General features: G+C 43.7%; 1 protein-coding gene across 4 annotated transcripts in view; it reads left to right on the top strand.

Moving 5' to 3' along the window:
- Positions 1-15,595, top strand: part of LOC125359028 (carboxyl-terminal PDZ ligand of neuronal nitric oxide synthase protein-like) — a 287,746-nt gene that overhangs the window by 252,786 nt on the left and 19,365 nt on the right. For all 4 annotated transcript variants that reach the window (XM_048356477.1, XM_048356476.1, XM_048356480.1 and 1 more), the window contains 3 exons: positions 6,771-6,937; positions 8,339-8,518; positions 15,390-15,555. In XM_048356477.1, the coding sequence (XP_048212434.1) occupies positions 6,771-6,937; positions 8,339-8,518; positions 15,390-15,555 (513 nt within the window). The remainder of the gene's footprint in view (positions 1-6,770; positions 6,938-8,338; positions 8,519-15,389; positions 15,556-15,595) is intronic.

The raw sequence follows: 15,595 nt of genomic DNA, 5'->3' as shown, positions 1-15,595 counted from the left end.
CAAGATCAGATGGCAGGCCCTTTGTTGTGCAGAATTTACTCCTGGGAACTAGACAGTGCAAGTGCTGGAGGCTTCCTGTCTCTTTGATGTCTCCTTAGCACTTTCCTTTCTGGGTTTCAGCAGGGCTTTTAATGATGTTATTCCCTTTCACTGTGTTTACTATCTCTCTCCTCCTTTCTCAGTGCTGGTCTTTCTTCTCTCCCTCATTCTTTCTACTGTTCCCTGCCCTGGGGGGAGATTTATCTTTTGTATCAGTTGGCAGCAGCTACCCTTGGCCATCCCTGGGGCACAGAGCCAGGTGGGGCCTCTGCTTCTGTTCTGTTTGCCTTGCTGTACTTGGTGCTGTCTTTCCCTCCTGGAGTGGGTTTCCTGGGAGAGTCCTTGTCCCCTAGGAGGCAGGCCCCTCCCACCATGGCTGTAATTCAGTAGCACATACAAGGCCTGGAAGAATACAACTTCTTAAACATAAAACTCTTGCTGGAATGGTGATGATGCATGTCTATAATTCCAGAATTCAGGAGGCTGAGGCAGGAGCATCATTAATCTGGCTACATAGCAAAAACAAAGAAACAAACAAAACAATTGTGTCTGTGCATGTGGCAACAACACCTAAAATCTCAGTAGTAGCACCAGTCCTCATATTGCATATCAGCTCTTTAGACTTATTTATCTATACACTAGTAACTTTGTATCCTGTATGTGCATCTTCCGGTTCCTTTCCCCACCCCTTGGAACCACCATTTGATTCTCTACTTCTCTGTATCTGACTTTGGTTTTAGATTTGTGTGTAAGTAAAATTAAAGGAGAGGGAGTTAACTATGAGATAATGGATATGTTAATTTGCTTGACTATAACAACCATTACTCAGTATGTCTGAGTATACCAAAACATTATAATGTGCCTTAAATATACAATATAACCAATAAAAATTTTTTAAAAAACCAACAACAACGTGTCCTCTAGACAATGAACACTTGACAGAGAACTACTCTTTATTCACTTGTTAGACCTGCTTCCCATGGACATTCTACTGACTGAGACTAGCAAAGCTCCCTTGACCTTCCAGCATCATTGCTCTCCAACATGTGCTCTGCATCTCCCCAGGCCACCAGAGCCAGAGTCTCTGTTCATCCTGGTCTTTTCACACCTTGGATTTAGTTTCTTCCTTTATTAACAGGTGCTTATTGAGTCTGCTATGTGTCAGTCTCAATTCAGGTACCAGCAACACTGTGAATAAGACAAGGTTCCTACTGGCAAGGAGCTAATAGTCACAGTTGAAATGGAGTTAATATAGCCTCAAAAAAATCCTCAATAAACATAACAAAGAAGTGAAAGACTTCTAAAATATTGAAGAAGATGCTATAGGATAAAAAGACCTCATTTTCATTGATCAACAGACAATGAATATTACAGACATGGCTTTATTCTCAATATAGTCTGTAGGTACATTGAAATCCCCATAAAAATTCCATGAACATTATTAAAAGAACTAGGAAAATCAATTTTAAAATGCATGTGGAAGCATAGAAGACCCCAAATAGTCAAAGTTATCCTGAGCATAAAAGAGTAATGCTGTCAGTATCATGACCCCTGACTTCAAAGTATGCTATAGAGCCATAGTAACAGAAACAGCCTGGCACTAGCACAAACAAGATAAGTAGGCCAATGAAATAGAAAAGAAGATTCTGAAATGAACCCATATAGCTACGGCCTATGTGCCAAAAATATACATTGGAGAGCAGATAGCTTCTTTAACATATGGTGCTGGGAAAACTGGATATCCATATGTAGAAGGTTGAAACTGGATTCCAGTCTCTCAGCCTGTACAAAACAACTCAAAATGCACTAAAGATCTTAATGTAAAGTCTATAAATTTGAAACTACTAAAAGAAAACACAAGGGAACCCTTTGAAGAGATAAGAGTAGGCAACCCCTTTCTGAATAGAATTTTGGTACCTCAGGAAAATAGCAAGAATTGACATATAAGATTGCATCAAAAAGGCTTCTGCACATCAAAGTAAACAACTTCCAGGGTGAAGAAATAGCCTAAATAATGGGAGAAACCCTTTTCCACGTTTTCATCTGACAGGGGATTAATATCAAGACCATGGCTCAGCTTCTTGCAAATGTACCTTTACTCGCTGTATTCCTCATGATTTCTTTCCACTGTTGCCACTAGCGCTTAGCCTCCAGTGATATGATGTCAACTGCTTTGCCAGTTCTTTTTGTAGCTCTCAGGTGAAATCACTGGAAAGCCAGTGATTTTCCTGTAGGGTTCATCCCCTGTGGCTTCTAGGAGACACCATCTCCATATTCTTCTCTGCTAACTGTTCTGCAGCATCTTTGCAGGTTTTTCTTTTACCTTCCCCTTGTGTTTATTTTCTCTTTTAGAGAAAGGAGACTTGGCCCCTGGGTTCTTTTCTGACTTCTCACGGCTTCAATAAATGTCTCTCTCCAGGCTGGACCTTTTCTAAACTTTTCACTCATATACTATCTGCTTGGGCTACCAGTGTACAATAAAGTACTATATACTGTGTGGCTTAACCAGATTTTTACTTCTCATAGCTCAGAAGCTGAGAAGTCCAAGCAAAGGGTGCTAACCAACTTTGTTCTGGGTGAGAACTTTTCTTGGCTTGCAGACAGCTACCTTCTCACAATGTCCCCAAAAGACAGAGTGAGAGATCTCTTGTCTTTCTCATTGTAATGACTGATCCTATCAAATGCCTTCTACCCAATTACCTTCCAAAGGCCCTTTGTCTAAATACTTTCACACTGCAAATTAGGGCTTCCATATGTGAGTCTGGGGAACAGAAATGTGCAACCCACAACATGTACTCAGCAGCCCAATGGATATCTCCATTTAACTATTGCACAAGCTCTTACAATTTCAGTAAGCTTAAAACACATCCCCTTACCTATACCCTTCTCCTCCTCAGTTGTCCCTATGAGCTATCACCCAGTTATTTGCATCTGAAATTTAAGAGCTCATCCTCTTAATACTCCCTCAACCCCATATTACAGACAACTGACCAGCAAGCACTATAGTTTCTTTCAAATCTCCCCACCCCTATTTCTTCTCCCCTTTACCCAGCTTAGCCATTGTATTCTTTACCTAGAGTACTGTTTGTCGTGTTTCTTCTGGATCCTCCCTTCATAGTATTTCTAGGGTGAAATGCTAAGGAATGGAAATCTTCCAGTCTACCTACTTCAGTCTTTCAGTATAAAATCCTGACTCCTCAGGTTCTTCCCTGTGGAACTGTTTGAAGTTCTCCTTGCCTGCTGTGGCTTTCCATGCTTCTTTGCTTTGCCCTCTGCCTAGAATACCCTCCATGACTCTCCCTGCCCCCACACCTACCTTAGCTTGTACTTTTTCATCAGATCCATTCTTTCTCTGCACATACTACTTTAATCCCTGCCTCCATCACAGATGCTACTTCTAATCTCAGGCTAGGGTTTAGGTCTGTTTTCTGTCTCTTGCTGGAAAAGTACTAAGTACTTTTTTATCTTTATGTTCAGAGTCCAGTAAGTGTCTGTTGTATACAAGGTACCTAATAAATGCTTATGGAGTAAATAAACTAAGCATTCTGTTGAAATAGTTTAAACCATTGTGAGCAATTCAGAAAGAAGCACAGCCTCCACCCAGCCCCAAGCTTGATGTACCCCCCCCATTATAATTTGCATTCTGTAGTCCCCCATTCCATAAGTTTCCTTCATATACCTGGGGGACTTAGTACCATTTTGTCTTTTTTGTTCCTTATTCATGAGGCTGGATAGTTGCAGGTGCTAGACTGCCTTCCTCACCTGTTAAGACCTAAAGAATGTCATTGGCAGTGGGGCCCCCTCCTCCAGGACTCTGCTCATCTAATATGCGAACCAGCCACATGGTAATTATATCCACCCATCAAGCTTCTACTTCAGCTTACTCTTTCCCAATTCTGCAGATCTCTTACTGACTTGCTGTCTTACTGTCTTGCACCCTTTAAGACTCCAAGTGTTACCATCAAAGCCCTCACTGCTGGAATCTTTCAGAAAGCAGTCCCATGGTTTGCAATTGAATTACATTTCTTTAGTTGGGGACTCTGCTAGTACACACAGAATGTTGAGTAGTTTAGCTTTTTAATATTCCCTCAGCTGGAACCTAAGAGGTTTTCTGATCCTATGACAGCTTCTGGCATGGGCTGTCCAAACCTTCTGTGTCAAGAGCCTTTTGAGTGGGACATAGCCGCCTCTCATAACCTGTTTCTTTGTATCACCCTGTCACAATACTGTTTTCTTTGTTATTTATTAAGCTACTCCTTAACCAAAGAATAGGATACATCCCTGACCTCAAGCATTGAAAGAAAAATAGATGCCAGACATATTCAATGTCATGTGTTAAGTACCCTGAGACACAGTGCATAGAGGGCTGCAGGAGCCCAGCTCCTCCTGACAGCAACAAAACTCTCTCCTCTTCAGAACAAATGCCCATTTCATTCTTCTTATTTCTAGACAGGCATAAGGGACTAGATGCTCAGTTCCCAGCAACACCCATCTACTGAACAACAGCCATGAGCTACCCATTCATCCATGCTCTTTATCTCTTAGACTAGCACCCTCTGCTCCTCAGTCATCAAGGTCATTTCAGGGTACAGGAGTATGGTAGAAAAACAAAGTGCTTCTCTGCTCCCTTCCCACTGGCTCATGAAGGAGAAGAGCTACCCTGGGCCATGTCAGGAACATCTTTTTGCTAAATGTCTTTGCACTCCTCAACAGGGCTAGATCCCTAGCTCTCCAGCAGCCATGAGGAAAGTGAAGCACACTGTTGACTTTGTAAATACCAGGCTTGTTTCCTCAGATGACCACTGTGGGCTTGTATAAGAAGAAGAACTAGGGCTGGGAATATGGCCTAGTGGCAAGAGTGCTTGCCTCATATACAGGAAGCCCTGGGTTCAATTCCTCAGCACCACATATATAGAAAATGGCCAGAAGTGGCGCTGTGACTCAAGTGGCAGAGTGCTAGCCTTGAGCAAAAAGAAGCCCTGAGTTCAAGCCCAGGATTGGCAAAAAAAATAAATAAATAAATAAATAAAAAACAGAAGAAGAACTAGAATCATTTGTTCCACGAGCAGGTGCTCAAATGACTGGAGTCTGGTTTCCTAGGTTAACGTCAACACTAGATATCCACTCTCTGTCCTTCTTATTTGCACCACACAGATCCATTTTCTAGCTGGTGCTTAGCTTCTTTAAAAAAATTAAAATTCTGTTTAAATACTTGATTAACTTAATTCCAAATACAGAGCAAGAAAATATTTCCCATGAAATGCCCTGGAATATGCAGATATTTGTTAGAGAGTCCAAAAACATATAGAATGAAAAGGAATAAAGATAAATAAGAAGTAGTAGGACTTTAATATAGTGGCATTGAGCAATGTGATATATATATATATATATATATATATATATATGCAAAGACATAGCTGCTGTCTTCAGGGGAAAGGAAAGAAGTGAAAAGTAGGAAGAAGCTAAGGAAAGCATGGAAATAAGCCACCTCTATCTCTTCTTCTGAATCTGCTCCTGCAACAAGATCAGAGTCAGCTCTGAGGCTGGGAGATGATGCTGTGTTAGGATAAGGCTTGGCACTCCCTGTGTACTGCCAATCTTGGAACGCTTTCAGTCCATGTGATTGAGTTCTGTGTAGATGAAGCTGGGCCCTGGAGCAAGGCAATGTGTCTCTTATCCAATAACTCATTAGGGACCTATCTGGGTCAGAGCGCCACACCTCTGGACTACCATTCAGGGTTCTTTTCCTTGGTCACATTCCATCCCTAAGATATGGAACAAGAGGTTTTCATTGTTGTTGTTAATTTTTAGTACACTATGTGAAATTTTTTCTTTAATTTTTCTTTCCTATGGTTTATCCTCTGTTGTGACTGTATTTGATTTTGGTACCTGGGTTTTGTATCTTTGTACATTTATATATTTATCTGAATTAGGGAAGGGAGATGGGGGAGATGGACTTTTCCCCCCCTAAGATCCTTATGTATTGATAAAAAAAAAAAAAAGTTAGGGGCTGGGGATATGACCTAGTGGCAAGAGAGCTTGCCTCGCATACATGAGGCCCTGGGTTCGATTCCCCAGCACCACATATACAGAAAACGACCAGAAGTGGCGCTATGGCTCAAGTGGCAGAGTGCTAGCCTTGAGCGGGAAGAAGCCAGGGACAGTGCTCAGGCCCTGAGTCCAAGGCCCAGGACTGGCCTAAATAAATAAATAAATGAATGAATGAATGAATGAATGAATGAATGAATGCCAAAGCTAAGTGTTAGTGGCTTACACCTATAATCTTAGCTACTTAGAAGACTGAGATCCAGAGGATGGCAGATTGAATCCAACCTAGACAGAAAAATTGGCTAAACTCTAGCAGCAAAAAGCCAGGCTAGAGATGTGGCTCAAGTGGTAGAGCACCAGACTAATATTCAAGCTGAATAGGCCTTGGATTCAGATCCCAGTGAAGTTAAAAACAACAACCAAACCTTCACCACAACAGCAACCATGCAGCCATCACATCACATTCAGGCAGGACAAGATATTCCTTTTAATTCTGGACTTGAAAAAGGACACGAAGATAGAAATACTTTATAGGATTGAAAGGTTACTTTTGTGAAAAGATACATGAAAATGTTCTGAAGCCTGGAGCATCCCTAGACTCAGCCTAGCAGAAGGCTAAAGTGGTAGATAAGGAGGAAGCATTGTTCTTGATGTCAGCATTCCTGTCCTTTTTGTTCCTGCAGGGCGCCAACTCACTGGAGCTGAGAGGGCCTCCACAACCACCGCTGAGGAGACTGACATTGATGCGGTGGAGGTTCCACTGCCAGGGAATGATGTCCTGGAATTCAGCCGAGGTGTGACCGACCTGGATGCTGTGGGGAAAGAAGGAGGCTCCCACACAGACTCCAAGGTAGGCAAGAGGTGGCTTGTCTACATGATGTGCACATGTGTGTTCCTGTGACCTACATCAGAGCCTCAGCTTAAGGCTATCTGATTTCCCCCTCACTCCTAATGGCACATAACTAGAGTAAGTAAGGGACTCCATGACATGGTCACAGATCTGTAGTGTGTGTGATCGCTTCTCAGAGTGTGGCCTGACTTCTTTAGACTCAGCCCATGTGGGCCAACACTAGATACTCCTAATGTGTCAAGGTAATGTGGAACTTATTTCTGACATACTTCACCTTCCCAGGATCCTGTCAGCTTATCATTTCCATCTTCTCCCTGCACAGTGTTTATGCAAGGCACATCCTGGCAAACCCACATAATACATAAAACCTCTGTGGCTTCGCTAGTGGATCTAAGTCCATTGGAGCCCCCTCTGTCTGCTCTGGGTGCCTTTATCACTCCCAGACAAAAATGCTGTTGAGTCTGGAAATTGGCTCATTGCATGTTAGAAATGTAAGAGACCTGCTGGGCACCAATGGCTCACACCCATAATTCGACCTTCTCAGGAGTTTGAGACCTGGATAACTGCACTTTGAAGCCAGCTTCCTGTATCTTAGGCCAGTTCATCAAAGGAAAAGTCTATAGTTTGGTGAGCAGAGGTTATGTGTCCTTTGGTGCACGGATAGCCCTCTACAAGAAGCTATTGTCCTCTGTCCCTGGGTACTTTCTTGCTGCATGCCTGAGTAGAGATCAGCAACAGAGCTACTAGAAAAAAAACACATGCCTCCCTATATTGTAATCGGAGTCATAGGATCCATCTGAGTGAAAAATCACCAACAGGAATGGGAGCCAGAATCTCTCCTGATTGTTGGAATGTCCACACATTTTTCCCAGATGGGTCTTATGGTAAGAAGAAGCAGTGGAGGGCTAGAGACTTCTAGCCCTCAGTGCCCAATTCATGGCAAACTCCTCAGATCCCTTGAAGAGGGAGCCCTAAGGACAAAGCAAAGGAAAGGTTGCAGCTGTCTTCCTCCTGTTCTCATGGCAGTAGGTAGCTGTGTTTTATAAATATGGGTTCTTCTAAGTCTAGTACCTCAAGTAACTCAACAATGGTATGATTGGAAATGTTGCATAAGAGATAAAAGTGTCAGCTGCATATCTTCCATCCCATTAGATCAGTCCCTAAGGTGTTCAGATACGGTTTTGTAACACTGTGGTCCAAGCTCAAGGTATGAGAGCATTTCCTCCCTGGACCCCCATTCACATTCTAGGTAGGCATCTCCAGCTTATGGGTTATAAGTGACCATTTCATTCAGCCTGTGTACAAATTGTTACCAAGATTGTACAGATTGTTATCAAGAAAGTAAGGTCTTGAAGAGTGGCTCCTGCCCATATGTCATGTCCTGTCATCTCTTCTCCTCAGGTCTCACCCCACCCTCAGGAGCCCATGCTGACAGCTTCACCCCGCATGCTGCTTCCCTCTTCTTCCTCAAAGCCACCAGGCTTGGGCACAGGAACACCGCTGTCCACCCACCACCAGATGCAGCTCCTCCAGCAGCTCCTCCAGCAGCAGCAACAGCAGACGCAAGTGGCTGTGGCCCAGGTTCTCCTCAGCCTCCTCCCTACTTCACAGGCTCCACTCTCATGGGCTTGATGCGCCTTCCCTAGTGAGGGGCTCAGGGCAGGTCTAAAACCTAGGGAGCCACAAGGAATTGCTCATGCTATTAAATCATTGCTTGTCAGGGAGTTGCAGAATTAGAGGGAGGAGGGGGAGAGATGGAGGTTGCTGATGAAATGGAAAGACACGTTTTGGTTTCCCATGTTGTTCCCCGCTCTGAGTTGGGCTTGGCTGGCTTGGCTGAATGTTGGATAATGACTTAGCAAGGAAAAAGATGCACATGATTTTGCCATTCCTTCCCTATCTTGTTTTCCTGGTGTTTGAGGATTGGGTGGGAAGGGATGCCTTAGTGTTAGGACAAGTGTAACTTTATTACACTCTTGTATAAGTCTGTGCCAACCATATGCTTGCGAAGATTACCGCCTTGGCATCCTGACCTCCTTTTCCATATCAGGTTCTAAGCCTCCATCACTAATCTACTTATTTCAAGCAGTACCTGGTGCAATAATGGCCTTGGTATTCACTATAATCAGACTGAATTTATGGAAATTTAGGTAGATTACTTGGGCTGTTGTGAGAATTGACTTTTTCTTGGGATACTGGGACAGTGTGTTCTGAAGGCTTGTTGTGTACTGCTACTTGGCAGAAGAAGAGTGAGCTGATTTCCCTTGATAATTTCAACAAGGATTCTCCCCATTTGCTTTCTGTGGATGGCACTGAAGTCCATATCTTCTTTGTAACTTAAGAGTCTGGACTTTACCATAGAATGTCAGAGAATGGGGAAAACACAGTCATCCATCCCATTTAAAGGCTGAATCTTGAGATCAAAGTCAGACAGGGTCAGGGCCTGAGTGGGTAGGTGAAGATGATGAAGAAGATGGGATGAGGGCACAGAAAAGTTAGTATGAGATCTGGAAAAGCAGCTGTGTGCTGTGGCATTCCAAAGTTGCTTGGGCTGACTGGCTGCTTAGATTTTCTGCATCCTACAATGAAGGGAGACTTCTCCAGGGAGAACTTATCAGTCTGCATTGTATCTTCTGCTTCTTCTTCTGGATCCTGACTAAAGTCAATCAGTCCTTCATTCAGAGCAGTCCTTTCCTCAGTACACCTCGAGGAAGCATCTAGAAACCCATCCATAGCAAGGTCCGCTATGAGTTGGCCTTACAAAGACCTTCTTGAAACATGAAAGGCTTGGAGCTTCTGATTCATACTTAAGACGCTCATCTCCTGGATAACTATGGCACCAGGTTTCAGGAGAATTGAATCATTGAGATACTTGCTTCTAAAGTAGTGGAGCCTCTTTAAAAAAAAAAAAAAGTTCCGACTATTAAAGCAAAGGATATGCTGAAATGCTAGGAAGCCTTGCAAACGCTTCCAGAACACGCTGCTGAGAGAGAATGTCATTAGTTGCTTCTCATTTGGGGAGAAAGAAAATCATTTCTCTCCAACAAATAAAAGAATTTGTCTCCTATGGCTAATGACAGCATGGCAGTCTGAGAATCCCCTCCTCCCTGGGGTGATGGATGACAGGAGCACAAAGCCCAAGCACTCCAGCACTAGATCCATTCCGAGACACATCATTTCCAAGTTTTCCATTGAATACAGATCCATTCTGTAGCCTACTTCTTTTATCCTTCAGCATATCAATTGCCAAGTAATTATTATTTATCTAAGAGTAGATTTGATGAATATTCATGATGTTGTATTATCAGAAAGGCATTTGAATTTGAAGACAGTGCTAAATACTAGAGACTATTTGTAAATGTCTGATCTACACTCCACAGTGTTGTGGTTGAAGGAAACACCCCTATCTACAAAGCAATAAGACCTATAACCTATCACAAGTCTACCACAGTCAAGGCAAAACTTGAAGAAGGGTGTTTTGGCATAAGCTCAAGCATCTGTTTTAATAGGACATTCCTGCTCTGCACTTCTTTAATGACTTCTCCTAAAAGGAAGTGAGTCTGGAGGAATAGAGCCATGTGGTGTTTGGGATTTGTTTTGTGAGTCTCTCTCTGTTCCAGACTCTTCTTCAGACTAGACAGCCTGAGCCTCTCATTCATTCAGAACCTGTTAAATATAGCTGACAGTTCCTTCACTGACTTTTAGTTCAAGCAGTGAAATGATGGAAGCACTCTCTATATTATCTATCGGTACAATGGCTTTGATTTCTAGTGATAGACTTGGGGTTTTAGATCAGAGACAGGACCTCAAGATTACCAGATAGCTTCTTGAGCATATTCCTTTACCTCCCTCTACCACCAGTCAGTCTCACCTTCTCCCTTCAGTCTACACCTTGCTTTAGCATCCCAGAAACACGGCAGGGTATTGTATCTCAGCTGGCTCTCAGCTCCCTAGTCCTACAGATGAACTAACTTTGAGTAGAAGCATCTCTGCATACTCTTATTCCTATTTCTTTGTAGGAGTTGATCCACGTGCTTTTTATTAGTACCTGTACCCTTGGGTAAAAACAATTATATAAGATAATATAGATGGGTTAATGATAGACAGATCATTTTAGGGTTTCACACATATTAGGTAAACCAACTGTAGCATCTTGGTTTCTCTGCATGAGAGGACTGATTTCATTTCCCAGCATGAAGTCAGCTTTTACTTGTTCTGTCAGATTCTAATGCCAGCAAACTGCAAGACTTTTGCCTTTCTTCATTAAACTACCAGGGACCCAGAATTTCAACCAGTAAGACTGACTTCATCATTTCAGATGGGAACAGTTTCTCTTTCTCCAAGAATCCAAGCCTTCCTGTCCTTCTCCTGGATAAAAGTCTAAAGCAAAGCCCCAAGTTCTTGCAGATAGGTGTGATCTTGATTTTTTTTTTTACATTCCTTACCCATTTATTCTCACAGACAAACATTGTTCTGCTGTTTCATTGAGACCAAGTTTAGATCTGTTTTACCATGTTAAATTTGGTGTAAGACCTCAGACTTATTCCAGCATCTCCTAAATTTCTTCAGAGCTGGTCTTAAAGGGTTTGCCCTAGCTTAAAGGTATAGGGGCAAAAGTAATGTTTAGCCAACTCCTCTAAGTATTTCTACATTAGGCCTCTATACATAAATGGTGAATTACTCTAGTCTATACATACTCAGCCCAGCATGAAGTTTTTGCCTGGCTGTATTAGCTTTCTGCTTGTAGATGGGCCAGAAATTCAAGGATGTGAAAGAGATTACAGTCACACCTTGAATCAGTCCTGGGACGTAGCTGGTGCCTGGTGCCTGCATGGCTGTGGGTTGGGCATATGTGGCTCTAGAATTGACCTGGACATTGTGGCTCAGTAATAACAGTAAGTAGGCCAGATCACAGTTTACCAATTCCTGGCCTACCTCATGGAAAAAAATGTTAGTGCAGCCCAGGATTGCTATTTTAAGACTTCTGCTCTACCTGCTTCCATTCCTGCTTATTTAGAAGCAAATAATTGTTTATTTATGCTTTGTAATTGTGTGTGTGCTATAGTTAGCTAAAGAAACAGTGCTGAAAATGATCTACATCCTCACCCCAGGCCTAGATGTAGCATCTGTCTTTGTGGCTTCTCCCAGTCCCCTGAACCTTAATGTGCACTGCCCAAGACCCTGCCATGTGCATGCTGAGACAGCATCACCTGCCTCTGCTTGTGTCTGGTGGCGGGGGGGAAGGGGAGCGGCAAATTGCTCTGGTTCTCTCCACTGCCATTTCCATGTGCCTACTGCTCCCTAACTTCAGCCTGGCCCTGCCCCCACATCTGATGGAGGAGCTGGAGTCCAGGCAAGTAGGCTGGAGAGTGAGTGGGGCAATGGTGTTGATGTGTCTGGGTGGTTGAGGGTGGGGGTCAAAATTTGGGACAGCTGCACAGAACTGGGAGGGTACAGAGCTGATCTTATGTGTGCCATGTTATGACTGGGATGTGGAGGTAGACACTGCAATGAGCATGGCCTTAGTGCCACATCACTGTGTCTGTGCCATGAACTTAGTCTGTGAGTGATACAATCTAGAAAGAAGACACCAACATGTACCCCTTCAGAAATTAATACAGCTAGCCTTTGTATAAAGTGCTTAATTTGTTGAAAAAAGCATGCTAAAAACAAATATTCCATCTTAGGAAAGGTGTGCTACTTTCTGCTCTTATCATATTAACAGAGAAACAAAGCAGGGAGAGCTACAGCACACTCCTCCAACCATGGCTGGAATTAACATTGACTCCCCCAGCATGTCAAGTACATGTGTGCCTTGCTTCAGTATTCAAGGAAGCTCAGGCCATGCTGTTTCCACTGGGTCTGGTTTGGGCTTTCCTATGACAATGACTGTCATGGCAGACCCCTGTGCCTCAGGCCTGATGCCACTTGTGGCAGCTGCAGAACTAGGAAAGCTCATTACTGCTGGCTTGGAGCAGTAGCAGAAACATGTGTTTTGCACACTCACAGGGTCTAAAAACACCTGAATTGGTATAACAGAAGAATTTGCAGAGGTAAAAATCTTCCATAATCTGGGACAAGAAGCTCCTATTCTCAGGGGCATCTTCTCATGGCCCTCGGTGCTGCTGGGTTTGTACCCTATGCATTGGAGTCAAGGATTATATCTCCTGTGTTGATGACACTCCATCTTTGGGACTTGAATACCAAACAAGCCTTCCACTCCTCACAAACCCCTAGACACTCCTTATTCAACTTCTGCAAGAGGGAATTGAACTTTTGTCCTCAATGCTTATTCTCAGTAGGGAACTGGGGACTTTTTTCAGTGAACATTTAGCAAATGGTCCTTGGTACGTTCCACCTGGAGGGTAGGTCCTTAGCCAGCCCTCCGTTGGCCAGATATCCAACTGTGGGGTCCTGAAGTGAGTTACTTAGAGTAGCCAAGTGAGTAACTACCAGACTCCAGCATCCCTGCTCCCCATGAAGTGCTTCCAAATAGCTTTTCCTGTTGGGATGTTCAGATTGGGATCTGAGTCTGTAGCATGTGTGTTAGCGAGCCTTCAAAAGACACTGGTTAGCAGGGTGCAAGGTTCTCTCTGCTTTCTGTTAACATCCACTTGAAAATGATTTCACATTTCTACCTGCCATTACTATTTGGTTGCAAAGAAAATAGATGATGAATAGTTAGCAGATCTAGTTGTTCAGCAGATTCCTTTCAAAGATATTCTTAGTTCAAAATAAACAGTATTCACAGGTAAAGGGATGAGCTGGCCTTTCCTCTGGAAGCATGTCTGGGAGCTTTTCCATAGCAATTGCCCTGTTCCTTAGAACCTATAGGTTCCCAGGTGAAACTTTACCATGTCCTAGTTTCTAAGGAAGACAAAGGTTTAATAACCACCAGCCATCTGATCCAGATTAAAGTGTTATTCACACTTCTTTTCCTGTTCTCACTCCTCTCCAGATCTTTCCCCAGTTTGTATGAAATACTAAATGAGGCTGATGCCTTGACCAAAATATCAGTTCTGCTCTTAGCAATACTTCATGAAGGATTAGATTTACTTTAGATTCCTTAGGCAACATCTCCCTTGGGGAAGGATGGGCCAAGCATTGGGGAGCCACTAATGGAAAGAGGCAGCTAATCTCATTAGTGGGTCCACTCAGCTTGAAGCAAAGCCAACTGCAAGGTCAAGTCCTTAAATCTGGGTAGAAAGAAAGCAGCCACTATACCCAAGAGTACAATTTTTTTGGTATTGGCTCCTTGCTCCAGGAAGGGTCGGGCGGGGGGGGGGGGGGGGGGGCGGGGCAAGGTCCCTTGGTGAGCCTCACCAGGACTCTGAGGTAGCGATGGTCTTTATTCCCTGACAAAAAGTCTCAGGAGCTTCTTAGAACTCTAGAGCCCATTTGTCTGAAATAGAGAATTGGCAAATGCTTCTGCCCCACACCACCCCCCTTTCCATCTTTCTCTACTCTATTTCCCGTCTATCCTGATTCTGTCTTTGTTTGCACCATGCTTTTGGTCCAACTCACCAAACTCAGTCCCCTTTTTGGCAGGAAAAGCTTCTGAAGTTGTCCTCAGAATTTCTTTATCCCTTTCCTGGCACAAGAATCATCTATGGGTAGACATTGGCCTTGTGACTCAGTTTCTTCGTGCCAGAGGCTGGATATAATTGTCCCATTTCCCCTCACTGAGTTCTATCTGCACACAGGTATTACACAGCAAAGGCATATGTGCAAACAACACAGCTGACAGGCCCAGCCCAGTGAATGTGCCATTACTGGCTGTTCTACCATGAGAAGGTTGTGAATTGATGAGATTTCTTACTGTAAATGTCCACCTCAGCCCTTTTGGGGTGTCAGAGGAGTGCTATTATGAGTCACTCCACAGCTGTCTGATCCCTTCCAGGAAGAAATCACAGTCCTAAGTGCCTCCATGTGCAATAAGAAGGGATGAGATTGGCACCTCAGACATGTGAAGTCAGGCTTCACCACAACTAGTTCACTAATTTAGAAGTGCAGTAGTGCTTCCTGTTTTTTGTGTTTATATACAAGGGAGAAAGATGACATGGGGGGGAGGGTTGTTGTGACTATTCTCAACCTAGTAGTGCTGTGTTGGAGTTGAAAGAGTTTGTACAATGGGGATTGAAAGAAGTGTGTGTGTCTGGAGGGAGGGGTGTTATCTTTTCTACCTTTTATTCCTAAGACCTGGGCGCTACACAATGGCCCTCCCTTGAGGCATACAGAGAGATCTACAGGGCCAGTGACCCAACTTCTTTTAGCTCCTTCTCCAGAATTACAAGACCAGGTGTCCACTTTTCTGTGACAAGCTTCGTTGGTCTTGATTTCAATGATGAGAGACGGAAGCCATCCACTGGCAACTCTCATTCACATTGATGTCCCTCTCTCCTCTTTGTCCCATCTCCTGCCTATCTCTCCTACCTCCTCCTCCTCTCTTCAGGTCCACTTGCTGAAGGATCAGTTGGCTGCTGAGGCTGCTGCACGGCTGGAGGCCCAGGCTCGTGTGCACCAGCTCCTGCTGCAGAATAAGGACATGCTACAACACATCTCTCTGCTGGTCAAGCAGGTGCAGGAGCTGGAGCTGAAGCTGTCAGGACAGAACTCCAGTAAGCCAGTTCCCTGCCTAGCCTCACTCCCTGGGTGGAA

Source organism: Perognathus longimembris, chromosome 11 (assembly GCF_023159225.1).
Source record: "Perognathus longimembris pacificus isolate PPM17 chromosome 11, ASM2315922v1, whole genome shotgun sequence".
NCBI classification, from domain to species: domain Eukaryota; kingdom Metazoa; phylum Chordata; class Mammalia; order Rodentia; family Heteromyidae; genus Perognathus; species Perognathus longimembris.
Note: the sequence above shows the minus strand (reverse complement) of the source record. Positions and strands in the feature narration are given on the sequence as shown.